Source organism: Peromyscus maniculatus, chromosome 21, assembly GCF_049852395.1.
Source record: "Peromyscus maniculatus bairdii isolate BWxNUB_F1_BW_parent chromosome 21, HU_Pman_BW_mat_3.1, whole genome shotgun sequence".
In the NCBI taxonomy this organism is placed as follows: Eukaryota; Metazoa; Chordata; class Mammalia; order Rodentia; family Cricetidae; genus Peromyscus; species Peromyscus maniculatus.
The window spans coordinates 56,199,460-56,212,230 of NC_134872.1; the positions used below are offsets into that span (position 1 = coordinate 56,199,460).

The 12,771-nt window shown below is 39.1% G+C and overlaps 1 protein-coding gene and 1 pseudogene across 2 annotated transcripts in view; both read left to right on the plus strand.

The window, feature by feature from the left end:
* Tfap2d (transcription factor AP-2 delta) overlaps positions 1–12,771 on the plus strand; it is a 53,798-nt gene that overhangs the window by 13,828 nt on the left and 27,199 nt on the right. For both annotated transcript variants that reach the window (XM_076556994.1, XM_006985937.3), the window contains 2 exons: positions 1,298–1,463; positions 1,645–1,763. In XM_076556994.1, the coding sequence (XP_076413109.1) occupies positions 1,298–1,463; positions 1,645–1,763 (285 nt within the window). The remainder of the gene's footprint in view (positions 1–1,297; positions 1,464–1,644; positions 1,764–12,771) is intronic.
* On the plus strand, positions 10,134–10,218 carry LOC121824908 (U2 spliceosomal RNA; annotated as a pseudogene).

A 12,771-nucleotide genomic window follows, 5' to 3' on the forward strand; every position in this document is an offset into this window, starting at 1 on the left:
CACATCAGGCAGCTCACTACTACCTGTGACTCCAGTTCCAGGGCATTTGACATCCTAGCCTGCCCACCCCCACCCCCCACCCCGCGACACACACTTTGTATGAAATAAAAAAAAAGGAAGGAAGGAAGGAGGGAGGGAGGGAGAGAGGGAGGGAGGGAGGGAGGGAGAGAGAGAGAGAGAGAGAGAGAGAGAGAGAGAGAGAGAGAAAGAAAGAAAGAAAGAAAGAAAGAAAGAAAGAAAGAAAGAAAGAAAGAAAGAAAGAAACAAAGATTAAGAAAACAGAGTTTTGAACTCGAATTTGGCAATGGCTTGGGGGCATATAAAGGTAGCCTTACATCCCAACTTCATATGCCTATCATTTTAGCAGGGTGGGCTTTGTCTGGAGATTTTTGAAGCAAGTTAGCAATTGAGCATCAAGAAACTATGACCAATGATGCTCACACTTGAGCATCCAAGTCTATTTTAGCCAGAGAGAGCTGTCTGAGGCTAGAGAATTGAGTAAGCTGCTTCTGCAGGAGTATGAGGCTCAAGAGGCTCTGTAGAACTTGAAGATACCCCATCACCAAGGAATTCCATCATGGTGAAATTGTTTGGTGATGTTCTGAATGGTTACCATTGCCCTGCACCCTAACAGTAATGGTGAAGCAACCATCATAATGATAATAGTAGTCGTATTTAATGCAGGTAACTAGCTAGCACTCGATATTACACTGTGTTTGCCTACATGTGCTGACAGTACAGACTGAAGTATGGTCTACAGATTTGACAGTATTGTCACTGGCATAGAGATTCCTGGCGATGGGCAGGCGATTTTTAGTGTCTATGGGGATTGGTGCCTTTAGCTGGTGGATGGATGAGGGAAGGAAGACGGTAACTTTACAAACATTCTAGAAAAGAAAAGCATGCATCAAAAGTTTCCATCCATTCTGTACGTGTGCACAGTCACATGTAACTGTGAACCAATAGCAACTGCTTTTCTGAGGTTAACTGTTGGATGTGGGGGCATTAACGTACTGCTGTGTTTCTTGATGCAATAATGTCAAAATGAACACTGTAGAGGCAGCCTATGTTGTAGAAGGTGCTAACTTTGCCTAGGATTACAATGATACACATAGATTCATTTTCTATGTGATATGCAAAATCCTAATTAGTTCTTGGAAGTCTGTCTTTTGAGTAGCCTGGCATGATGTAAATGGAAGGGAGACACGGCTGTTGCCATGGATCTCTTGATACTACCCGCCTCTCACAGAGCTCTATTCTTTCACTATTACTAACTTGTACATTTTTCCCTTCCAAGGTGGCACCTGTGTGGTCAACCCCACAGACTTGTTTTGCTCAGTTCCTGGTCGTTTGTCCCTTCTCAGTTCTACTTCCAAATACAAGGTGACCATTGCTGAGGTAAAGAGGCGTCTCTCGCCACCTGAGTGCCTCAATGCTTCGCTCCTGGGAGGCATTCTGAGGAGGTAAGATGAAGCTGTTTAGACACCTTGTTTCGGGTAACTGAACTGATACCAATCTCACTCCCGAACCTTCTGTATTTTTATCCTCCACCCACTGTGGCATCATCCCCACGAGACCAAGTTGTCTCATAATTTCTTCCAAGTGTTAACTAACCAAACTTAATTGTCACTTGCTTCTGCACAGAGCAAAATCCAAGAATGGTGGCCGATGCCTAAGAGAGAAACTGGATAGGCTTGGCCTAAACCTGCCAGCTGGAAGGCGGAAAGCAGCCAATGTCACCCTCCTCACTTCCTTAGTCGAAGGTATGACTTTCATGTTCTCGAGGAAATAATGAAACACTGGTCTCAGTGGTACTCCAAGCCTTGGTTAATTTTACTGCCTTACTGCAGTTTTGTAAAGGGTGATCATTAACAATAATAGGAAAACTTCCTAATTAATTTTGACAGTGATTAACTTTGCCTTAATAGAAAGTATGGCTAATATGTGGGATATCAATTGACTTACTATGCTTGGCAATCAAAGGGAAGGTGGAAGAAGGCAATGGAAGATGTGTGATGCTTCACCAAATATTCCTCAGAGAACAGCAGCAAGGCCATGGTCTTCTCACTGCCTTATTAGCTTAGAGTTTGAATAAATCTAGTTTAATCCATTGTAACTCAGTAGGATAAGCAACCTTGTGAGGTTCATAACTTACTGGGCCTAAAAGCACATTGCATTAAACATCGTGGACATTTTGACAGGGTCTCACTATGTAACTCTAACAGGCCTATGACTTACAAAGGTCTGTCTGCCTCTGACTCAAATGCTGGGATTAAAGGTGTAGGCCACCATACCCACAAGCTTGTAGACATTATTTTTTTTAATTGTAAATGATTGGCCAGTAGCTCAGGCTTGTTACTAGCTAACTCTTACACTTAAACTAACCGCCAATTCCTATCTATGTTTAGCCATGTGGCTTGGTACCTTTTCTCAGTGTGTCATTTTTATCTTGCTTCCTGTGCATCTGTCAGTAACTCTGACTCTGCCCTTCCTCTTCCCAGAATTCTCCTGGACTTGCAGACATTTTTAAAACATATTTAGGGCTTGTGGACATTCTTAAAGCACATTTAAGTTCATGCTTCTGTGAATTGAGGGTATTAAGGGGTAAACTGAGTCAGGGAGAAATTTATGTTAAGAAGTAATATATAGAGGGAGGTGGAAATGGACTGCCAAGTACTTTTTCTCTCATATTTTTCCTTTGTTTCTTCTGAAAGGACTAAACTGCACGTTTTCATACAATCCTTTTCTAAGGAGCAGCTCCACTGAGTAACAGGTTTTGTGGGATTTTGAATGCCAGAGGAAAGCTCTTTAAAAATCCATAATACCATTTTAAATATAAATGGTGGATGGCTTTCCTTCTTTGCCAAGTGTTTTAAGAACACACTTCTGAGACTTGTGTTGCATCAGTTAGCTTGTGTATATGATGCTATGGAGAGTGAGAAGCATAAGTTATCACATTGACCTTTCTCATATTATAAATGTATGGCATGTATTTGAGTAACAATAAGAATTTCTATGATCTTAGCCAGACACATGATAGTAACCTAGCTTGGGAGAGTGGCAGAAGGCTAGCCTGGGCTACATAGTAAATTCCAGAATGCCTTCGGCTACTGAAAGAAATGCTGTTAACAACAAGAAGCCAAACAAAATGAAACAAACTGTGGAGGACCGATCCCTACCTTTTTCCTCAGGGTACTCTTGAGGAGTGAGGGATAAGAGATTTAGATAGAAGGATAGAGAGGAGAGAAACAGATAGAAACAGAGGATAGCCTCGGGAGGGCCTGGATCCTTATCCACCAGCCCCTTCTGTCTCTTCTAAAGGGCTTTTTAAAGGAATGCCAGGGGGCAGGGCAGAAGACCTCCCTTGCTAGATCAAAGCATACCGCACATCCAAGTGCAGACCCTTCCCAACACCTGGTAACCATGCATGCAGGTGGTCAAGCAATCATCTTATGCAACTCTGCTGGATAAAGCAAGCTCAGATCTCACTGGGAAACCTTTGTAGGCCTTCACAACAAGGAAAAAAACAAACAAAAAAACCTGAGAAGAAAATATTTTGACCATATTCTCAACGTTTGTCTTGAAAAAAAGATAGCTTTGTTAATTCTGTTATCAATAGTTGTCTGTTTTTGTTTAATTTGTTGGTTTTGGTTTTGGTTTGGCTTGGTATTTTAAGACAAGGTCTCACTGTATTGGAAAGATTAATCCAAAACTCACATCAATCTTCCTGCCTCAACCTCCTGAGCAATAGGATTATAGGTACCAATCAGTAAGCCCAGCTTCATAACAGTTATCTTTGCTCCCTGCCCCAACAGAAGCAGCAACAACAACCACAACAATAAGACCTATGGCAGCAAACATTTAAATTTAATCAAAGTTACTCTTAGAGGTTAGTCATTGCCAACCATAAGTCTGAACTCCAAAGTGACCCAAATTCCAGACTTTTTGAATTCTAACATGATACTTAAAAGTTTGGCATTTTGAATTATTTTGTGTTTAGAATTTCATATTGGAGATATTCAAGTAGTAATTTTGTGCAAGTATTTTAAAATCTGAAAAGGAACTTCTGAAATACAAAACACTGTGGGCCTGAGCATTGTGGGTAAAGGATAATTGGCCTGTACTATGTCCTGAATCTTACTTTGTGTTTGTTTGCTGGGAACTGATCTGTGATAGAGACATCTTATTTATTATCCACGTATATGTACTGGTGAGGGCAGAGCAAGGTTACAAGAATGTGACTAATTATTGACTAAAAAGGAGATAGCTTCCTGCTCATTTTAAGTAAAAATATTTTTTTAAATATCGTATTTTTAAAGGGGAAAACAAGTAGATATAATACCAGAGATTTGAGATGCACATAAATGGTAGACTATGAGTAATTCATGCCCCTCCCAGAAATTCTAAAGCTATTTTCTTAACTATCTAAAAATTGCCTACTAGCTTTCTTTTTTAATTTTAAGATTTATTTATTTTTAATTACTGTGTATAGCTGTCTTTCCTGAGTGTATATTGATGTACCATGTGTGTGCTTGGTACCTGGTGAGATTTTAAAAGGGCATTGGATCCTCTGGGACTGGAGTTACAGACAGTTGTGAGTGTTAAGAATCAAGCCTGAGTTCTCTGGAAGAGCAGCCAGTTCTCTTAACTGTTGATCCATCTCTTCAGCACCCCCTGACCCCCACCCCCGTCAGCTTTCTTTTCAACCTACAATCTTGTGGAAAAGATTATGCTGTTTCTTCACCATTGTTTATTCACTTCTTTCCTTTATCTCCTGGATTTTCTACATTATCCGTGCATGAATCTTAATGACCAGGAACTAACCACTTGGGTTCTTTAAATATCTCTTAAGATAATGCTTGAGGCCGGGCGGTGGTGGTGCACCGCCTTTAATCTCAGCACTCTGGAGGCAGAGGCAGGTGGAACTCTGTGAGTTCGAAGCCAGCCTGCTCTACAAAGTGAGTTCCAGGAAAGGTGCAAAGCTACACAGAGAAACCCTGTCTCAAAAAACCAAAAACCAACCAGCCAAACAAACCAAAAAAGATAATGCTTGAAACTCTCCTAACCAACAACCAAGATGAAATTAGTAGTTTTTCAAACACCTATGTGACCTAGTACATGAGTGAGGGTCAGTAATTTATCCCTCATAGTTTGGTATAATATTTAACCACAAAAGAGACAAGATCTTGTTCCCATTTCACCCATCCATTTCTATCTAAGTAGATTTAAATACACAACTAAGGATTAAGCACATCTTCTAACATCCCTTGAGGTTGTTGTCTTCATTTCTCCTTCTTATTCATACTGCTATAAATTTTCTTTTGTCCATTTCAGTATCTAGAGCAAAAGAGAGATGTCAGCCTGTAGATTACATAATGGTCTAAAGTTACTTAATCTAGTGGGTTTAGTTTCCTAAAGAGACACTGAAAATAATTTCAGTCTTCTTTCTCTAGAAAACCTTCAAAGCACTCAGCCACGGTAGTTCTGTTGTCATTTTCACATTTTTGCTCTGTTTATTAGTTATGGGCTGTTGACTTTAGAAGCTCTGCCCCCTGCAGCTCACCCTAGAACAGCCTCCGCAGAGTTAGTTGTTCAAAAGCATAGAAGGCGTCAGTGATTTAGTCGCTGCTGTCCATCACCTTTTTCTTACCTGCAGTTTCCTGCAGTCATTTGCATTTAGAGTGGGAGGAAGTTCTGTTCACCAGAGCGGAATGCTTTATGGATCAGTCTTGCTGCTTTTGGGAACCTCGGGTAGCTTTGTTGGGAAACCGCCAGGGTCCCAAAATCCCACTGGTTTAAGTTGTTCGGTATAAACGCCTAGACTAGCAGTTTTGAGAGAAGCCAAGTTCTCATATTTACCTTTCCCTCTTCCTCCTCCTGCTCCTCATCTTTCTAATCTGCCACTTAGCTACTTATCTCAACAGTGTAGAGCAACAGCAAAAGAAATGTTTGATGTCCAAAGACTGTATACAACTTCCCCTCAGTCTCTGTTAATTGGAACCACCTATTACCGTTGCTGTCTTCTTCAGCTTCAAATTTGTAAATTTCCAGACCATGCTATGTTTCCTACCTCATGGGAACTAGTGTGCCACCTGCCAAATCTGTTCATCCTTAGGGCTCGCTCCTTGACCTTGTAAGCACAATATCATTTTTAAAACTGGTATTGAACTTGGAATGGTTGGTTAGCCTGTCTCTGCTCCATTTTCCTTATTTATAAACAAAGATCATAGTATCAACGATAACTAGGGGAAGGCTAGTTGTTACACCTGATGTTCCCCCCTCCTTTCTTCAGCAACTTAACACAATGGCAGCTTGCTTTTTCCTGGCCACAGTCAGACACATTCCTCATCAGTAGTCTTTCTATTACACTCTCACCAGGGACCAAGAACCCAGAGTTCTTTGTTGTCTGTAATTGCACGCGTCTCTAGGTCCCAGGAATCTTGTTCATGCAGTCCGAAGAAAGTAAGGGACTGGAACCCATCATCATACCCCTTCTGCTACTAACTACATGAAAATCCATCACTTGGTCGAACGTGAGTGTAGGGTGAGCTCAAGCTGTGCTACAAAATGTTGTCTCTCTCTCTCTCTCTGAGCAGAGACTTGTCTGCAGTAACTTAACGATATATGAAGAAAAGAGCAGAGTGACCAAGGGTTGGGAACATGGCTCAGCAGGTAGAGATGCCTGCCACCAAGACTCATGACCTGACTTGCAGGGGTATACTGTGGCACATGCAATCACTCTCCCTCAGAAAGTAAAAAAATTTAAATGTAATAATTTTTTTACTAAATACATATTCTCAAAAGGATAATGTTTTGATAATCTAACACCTTATATACACAACACTGTATTATATGGCTTTTGTATAATTAATGACATTAACATCAATTAAATACTTGGTGGCACAGAAGCACCTTAAAGTGGGTTGATTATTACACTCTGGTTTTCTTTCATCTAAGCAGCAGAAAGAGTTAAGAATGTAGCTTCTGGGGATGAATAGTCTCTTTGAACTCATGTCTACCTATCACTGACTACAGGGAGGCACTTCAGTTACTGTGAGTGTCCTTATCTATGGAACAACATCTTATTCATGAGGTTGGGATGAGAATTCAGCACAATACGGGCAAACCCCTGAGCATGATAAGCAGCCCAAAGGCAGTGCTCAGTATGTCTTAGTAATCACTATTCTCAAACAAGAAAACTAAATCGAGAAGATTAATGGTTCTGTATAGGATTATGCAGTTGGAGACCACAGGGAGAAGAGTCCGGTTCTTAGGCTTTGCAAACTCTAAGTCTGTTTTCCATTTTGATTTGTTTTTGTTTCGTGGTGAGCAGCCACAAACTTGATTCTTAACTTGAATGAAAGAATCGAGGCTGCAGGCTGTTTCTAGCTTGCATAGTGCCCCTGCCATCCCTGTGAACTCTAAGCAGGCATTTCCACCACTCTTATACCCATGACCAACTATAAGGTTGTAAAATCTGTCTAAGTCTTCTGCCACTTAATTCCCCAAAGTAATTTTAATTTGTAGTAATCAGTATCATTATTAAAAAGTTACTGACAAAGTTTACAAAGCCCTACCACTCAAAACACAGTAGACTCTCATCTTTAAAATAAGTGGGAAAGTGTGTGTGTGTGTGTGTGTGTGTGTGTGTGTGTGTGTGTGTTTTGAGTCCTGGTTGAGGAACTCCCAGATATTCTCCTGTCCCCACTTTCCACCCACCTTGCCGTAGGAGAGCAGGGATACCAGCAAAGTGCTGCACTATCTGACTTTATTTTCATGCTGGATATCCATTCAGGCCTTTCCTCTTGCACAGCAATACCAGTACCAGCAAGGCATTGGGCCAACCTAATAGAAGTTATCTTGTCATCGATATTTGGACTACTGTGTCTCTGATCCTGAGCCCATCCGACTGCATTTCCGATAATACAGGAAGCATAACTGACACCTCAGAAAATGCTTTCCCCTAGGGAAGAGAGCTCACAAGTGGAGTTTCTAAGTGTTGTAGTCTATGATTTATTTTTTACCTTAGAAAGAACTATTGTCCACTCCTTGTGACTTTAGGAAAGGAAATCAAACCAAACCAAAGACCCTTAGAATCTTTATTATTCCTGTGTATTAACAATACCATTTGCTCTATTCACACTCAATCCTGATCATGTATCAAGGGAGTTTAGGAGTTGCCTTCACACAGGCATGAGTAACAGGGGCTTATTTTGATAAGCAAGACTAAAAGGCTAGCCTGGAATGATCATGGCATGTGTGTATGTCTAAATGGGCCATCACCCTCTAAACAGCTCCTTCACAGGCCTTTCAGACAGCACATCCCTCATTAGTCATATCCTGTGATAAAGGTGGTCACCCGAATTCTAAAACCACGCGAGGCTGTGATAGTTCTGACTGGCGTTCCCTTTAGTTATACAACCACCAGGAAGAACAGCAAGTGGGGTACCCGAGTTTTCCCTTTTGCACATAGAGAGTCTGAAACTGCCATGTCTTTGGGGGCATAGTTTTGCATTTCAAAGCTAATGGTGGAATTGACCTCAATATATCTAATTATAACAGAACTTATGGTAGTCACTCATTCTAAGGCCTCTTCTGGCTTTTTTTTTCCAGGCCAATGAGAATTACAGATAATTTTCCTCTTAGCACAAAAGAGTTCCTAAGAAGGAGATTCTGCTTTGATAACTGGTAATTAAATAACAATTAAATATCATTATGTAATATCTCAGGACTTTTTTTTCAGGAGTCTGTAACTGGTCTCAGCGAACCTGTCTGTCCTGCAGGATACCATGGACACAGGGGTACCACTTAGAGATAGATTATCATCTTAAACTGTCTTCTTCCTTGCTATTCCTCTGGTTTCTCTTTCTTACTCCTCTTCATTTTACCATCTTATCCATTTTGTAGGAAGAGAAGGTACTTGTTTATAGAGGCAGAAAAAACAGGATGTTACACAATTTTGTCTCTGCTTCAAAACGTGCTCCAGGGTCCGTGTACTCCTCTTCCTACTCAAAGAGAATGCCAGTGTATGTGTGAGGCTGTTAGCCTTAGTCTTTGGCCCATTAGCCATTGCTCTTTCTTGTAATTAGCCAGGTTTACTGAAGAATACACATCTTTACACTGATTTCTAGTTTCTTTCTTTACTCTTTAAAATTTTGCTTTTCAGAGACTGTGGCTCAGCTGATACGCTGGTCAAAGATTTAATTTGAGATTTTTTTTTCTATTCTTTAACATTTCTTGGAATTCATAGGCCTTTAATCAAATCATAAATTATATAAAAATAACAATTCTTAAAATTACATTTGTTTAATATACAAAAAAATTCTTGCGTTCAGAATGAATCTTTCTGAGAACAGGGTAGAGAATGATTTTGCTCCTTTATGAATATATTTTTAAAAAGACAACACATGAAAATGATATAATGATAAAATGTTATGAAGGAATATACACTCTGTTTCCAAGACAGCTGGTTACCTTCACAGAAGAAAGGCAACACAGCGTGTCCCTCCGCTTCATCCCAAGGATATATGTATATATGTGTTTAATTTCATTTTTAGAAGAAATTATAGTATTCTATGAGAAGATTTTGTACTTGATGATTTTGTAGTTTGTCTTAATGCTCATTCTTATAATATGTATGAGTTGTTGGTTCTTTTTTTCTTTCTTTTTTTTTTCTTTTGAGACAGGGTTTCTCTGTGTGGCTTTGGTGCCTGTCCTAGATCTCGCTCTGTAGACCAGGCTGGCCTCGAACTCACAGAGATCTGCCTGGCTCTGCCTCCTGAGTGCTAGGATTAAAGGCGTGCACCACCACCACCACCACCACCACCACCTGGCCAGAGTTGTTGATTCTTTTAAACACTGATGACATTACATTGAGTAAACATATTATAATTTATTTTTATTTGTTTCTTTTATTTTTTGAGTTTATAATATATTTGCATCATTTCCTCCTCCCCTTCAATCCCTCCAAACCCACCCACATACTCTTTCTTGCTCCCTTTCAAATCCATGGCATCTTTTTTCATTAATTGTTTTAACATACAAGTGACAGTATACAGATTAAGCCAGTTGTACTTATGTATTATTGAGGAATACACACACACACACACACACACACTGTAATTGAATGAGTCATCACTTCTCGGCCTTTTGGCTAAGATCAAGTGTAGTAATTGAATGAGTCTTCTACTTAATATCTCTAAAGAATTTTCAGCTTTTGGCCGTTTAAATAGTGCTACAATGAATAACCTCCTCTTTATAGATATATTTACACAGACAACCAAGATCATCTATGGTAAATTCTTAGGAACAATGTTTCAGACTCAAAGGGCAGTGTATTTGCAGTTTTGATAGACTATAGGCAGATTGTTCTCAGTCACTGTTATAAATGTATAGTTTTATCACAGTGTGAGTGAGACATTTGCATGGTAGAGCCTAACTGTGCTTTTACATAATTGATTTGCTGTAGGGTTTTTAACGTTTGCTAAGTTGATGGATTGGAGAAAATCTCTCTTAAAATCTAGATTCAACCCATACTTAGACATTGATCGGCTTTACTTTCTATACACTGACTCTGTGTTTATAGAGTAACTTTTTGGCATTTTTAAGTTATAGCAAAGCTGATCATTGCAAACCTCCTTACCCCCCAGATTTCATTTGTTTACTGTTTCAGGGATTTTTTTTGCTTGTTTAGATTTTTCATTAAAATTTATTGTCTCATAATTTCAGACATATATGTTTATAATGTTCTTTAATCATAACTCCTATCTCATTATTCTCTCTTATTCCTTTCTTCTTCTCAACATTTTTCAGGCATTTGGCTTGCCTGTTGATGGATATCATATTTCTCATGTAGTTTTTGAAATTTCAGTTTTGATTTTAGTACCTTAAAAGGGGCCCTTCAGTTTCAAAATCACAAAAGAATCACTCAAGTTTTTCAATTACTTTGTGGTTTAACATTTTATACTTCAATCTTTGATCCATCTGGAATTTGTTTTATTGTTGGATATATGGTATAGATCCAACTTTCTTCCTTTCCAGATGGCCACCCAGTTGTCCTAACACCTTTTATTGATAATCCATCATTTCCCTACTAACTTGAAAAACAAGCTACATCTCACTACATTCCTCAATTTGAGTGTACTTTTTGAGTGGAACAATGTCTTTGTTTCCTTAATCATGCTATTTTTGTTCTTATTACATTTCCTTTCTTGTTTCTCGAAATTATATCAGCGAAATATGTCAGTCTTGTAAGAACATACGGCTAGACAGAACTCACACAACTTACCAGTAACTCAGTGGCTCTTGCCTTCCCTGATGTAACCCACAGACTCCTTCTAGGGGGGATTATGTGTAGTCCATGTGCATAATGCTTTCTCCTCCTCTTAGGGGAGAGATTTTCAACCACAGCTGAATAGAACGACTTTAGGAGCTTTTGAAAAAAGCTCATGCCCTAATACCAGAGATTAACTAATATTGGTGAAATCCAATGGATTTTTTTTAAACAAAAACATGAGCTAAAAGTATAACAAGGGTTCAGAAATTATGTCTTTAACTGTAGCTTGTTTTCTTAAACAGCTCCACTGACATAATGATAGGCTCTTGTTTACATGAGTTTGCAGTATAAAGTTAGTCTTTCTAGCAAGTTTCTTTTGTTTGGTTTTTGTGCTATATTTGTTGGAGTGCCTCACAAGACAGTTAAGATTAACCAATAAAATATTTGAGTGACTGGTTGTCACAGATCAGGTATTCTGATGATTGCAGGGCAATTGAAGGAAGTACAGAACTATTGCTTTGGGAAATACAATGTGCATATTTTAAAATAATCATTTACCTAGGGAAACTGGCAGATTATGAGACCTATAGCTAGGTCAAAGATGCAATGAGCTGGTGCTGTAGACTGCATCCCTAAGCTTGAACACATAGCAGAAATGTTAACTTTGTGCTTCAGCTCTAGGATTTAATTATAATTTCATATTATAAGAAAATTTATCTCCAGCCCTTGCAGTGCAAACCCATGATCACAGCTACTCAAGAGACTGAGGCAGGAGGATTACAAGTTTAGGACTTGTCTTGGCTACAGAATGAATTCAAGGACAGGTTGAGCAAATTAGTGAGACCCTATCTTAAAAAAGGAAAAGTGGAAAGGCCTAGGGACAGAAAAGATAGATGGCTCAGTGTTAGAATACTTTCCTGGAGTGTCCAAGGTCTTAGGTTGAATCTCCAATACTGCAGAAGAGAGAGGGGGAGGGAAAAAGAGAGGAGTTTATTAATGTAATATCTATGTTTAAAACTTGTCAATGCTAATAGGTACTCTTTGAAATAGCCTGCTCTTTCCCCATACATGAAAATAAAATTGAAATCATAGCTATGTGAGTAGTATTTAAAATATATGAGTCATTGTCTTTATTAGATGCTACAATAGTAGGTTAAATCTAATTTTGTGGTAATATTTTTACAGTGAAATGGGTAAGGGTTATCTAAGGAATTACATAGTTAAATTGTCATTTCCCACAAACTGGTGTTGAAAATTTAGTTATAGAAAGTACATTTTTCCTAAAATACAATTATTTTAAAGAAAAATCCCTTACAGCAATACACAAGTTGGAAAACTCAGGTGCATTTATTTCTAGTGTAAAAGTAAATCCGGGCTCTGGAGAGATGGATGTGCAATTAAGAGAACATATTCCTTTTCCAGAAGACAAGAGCTCAGTTCCCAGCACCCACATCAAACATCTCTAAGCTACCTGAAACTCCAGCTGCAGGAAATCG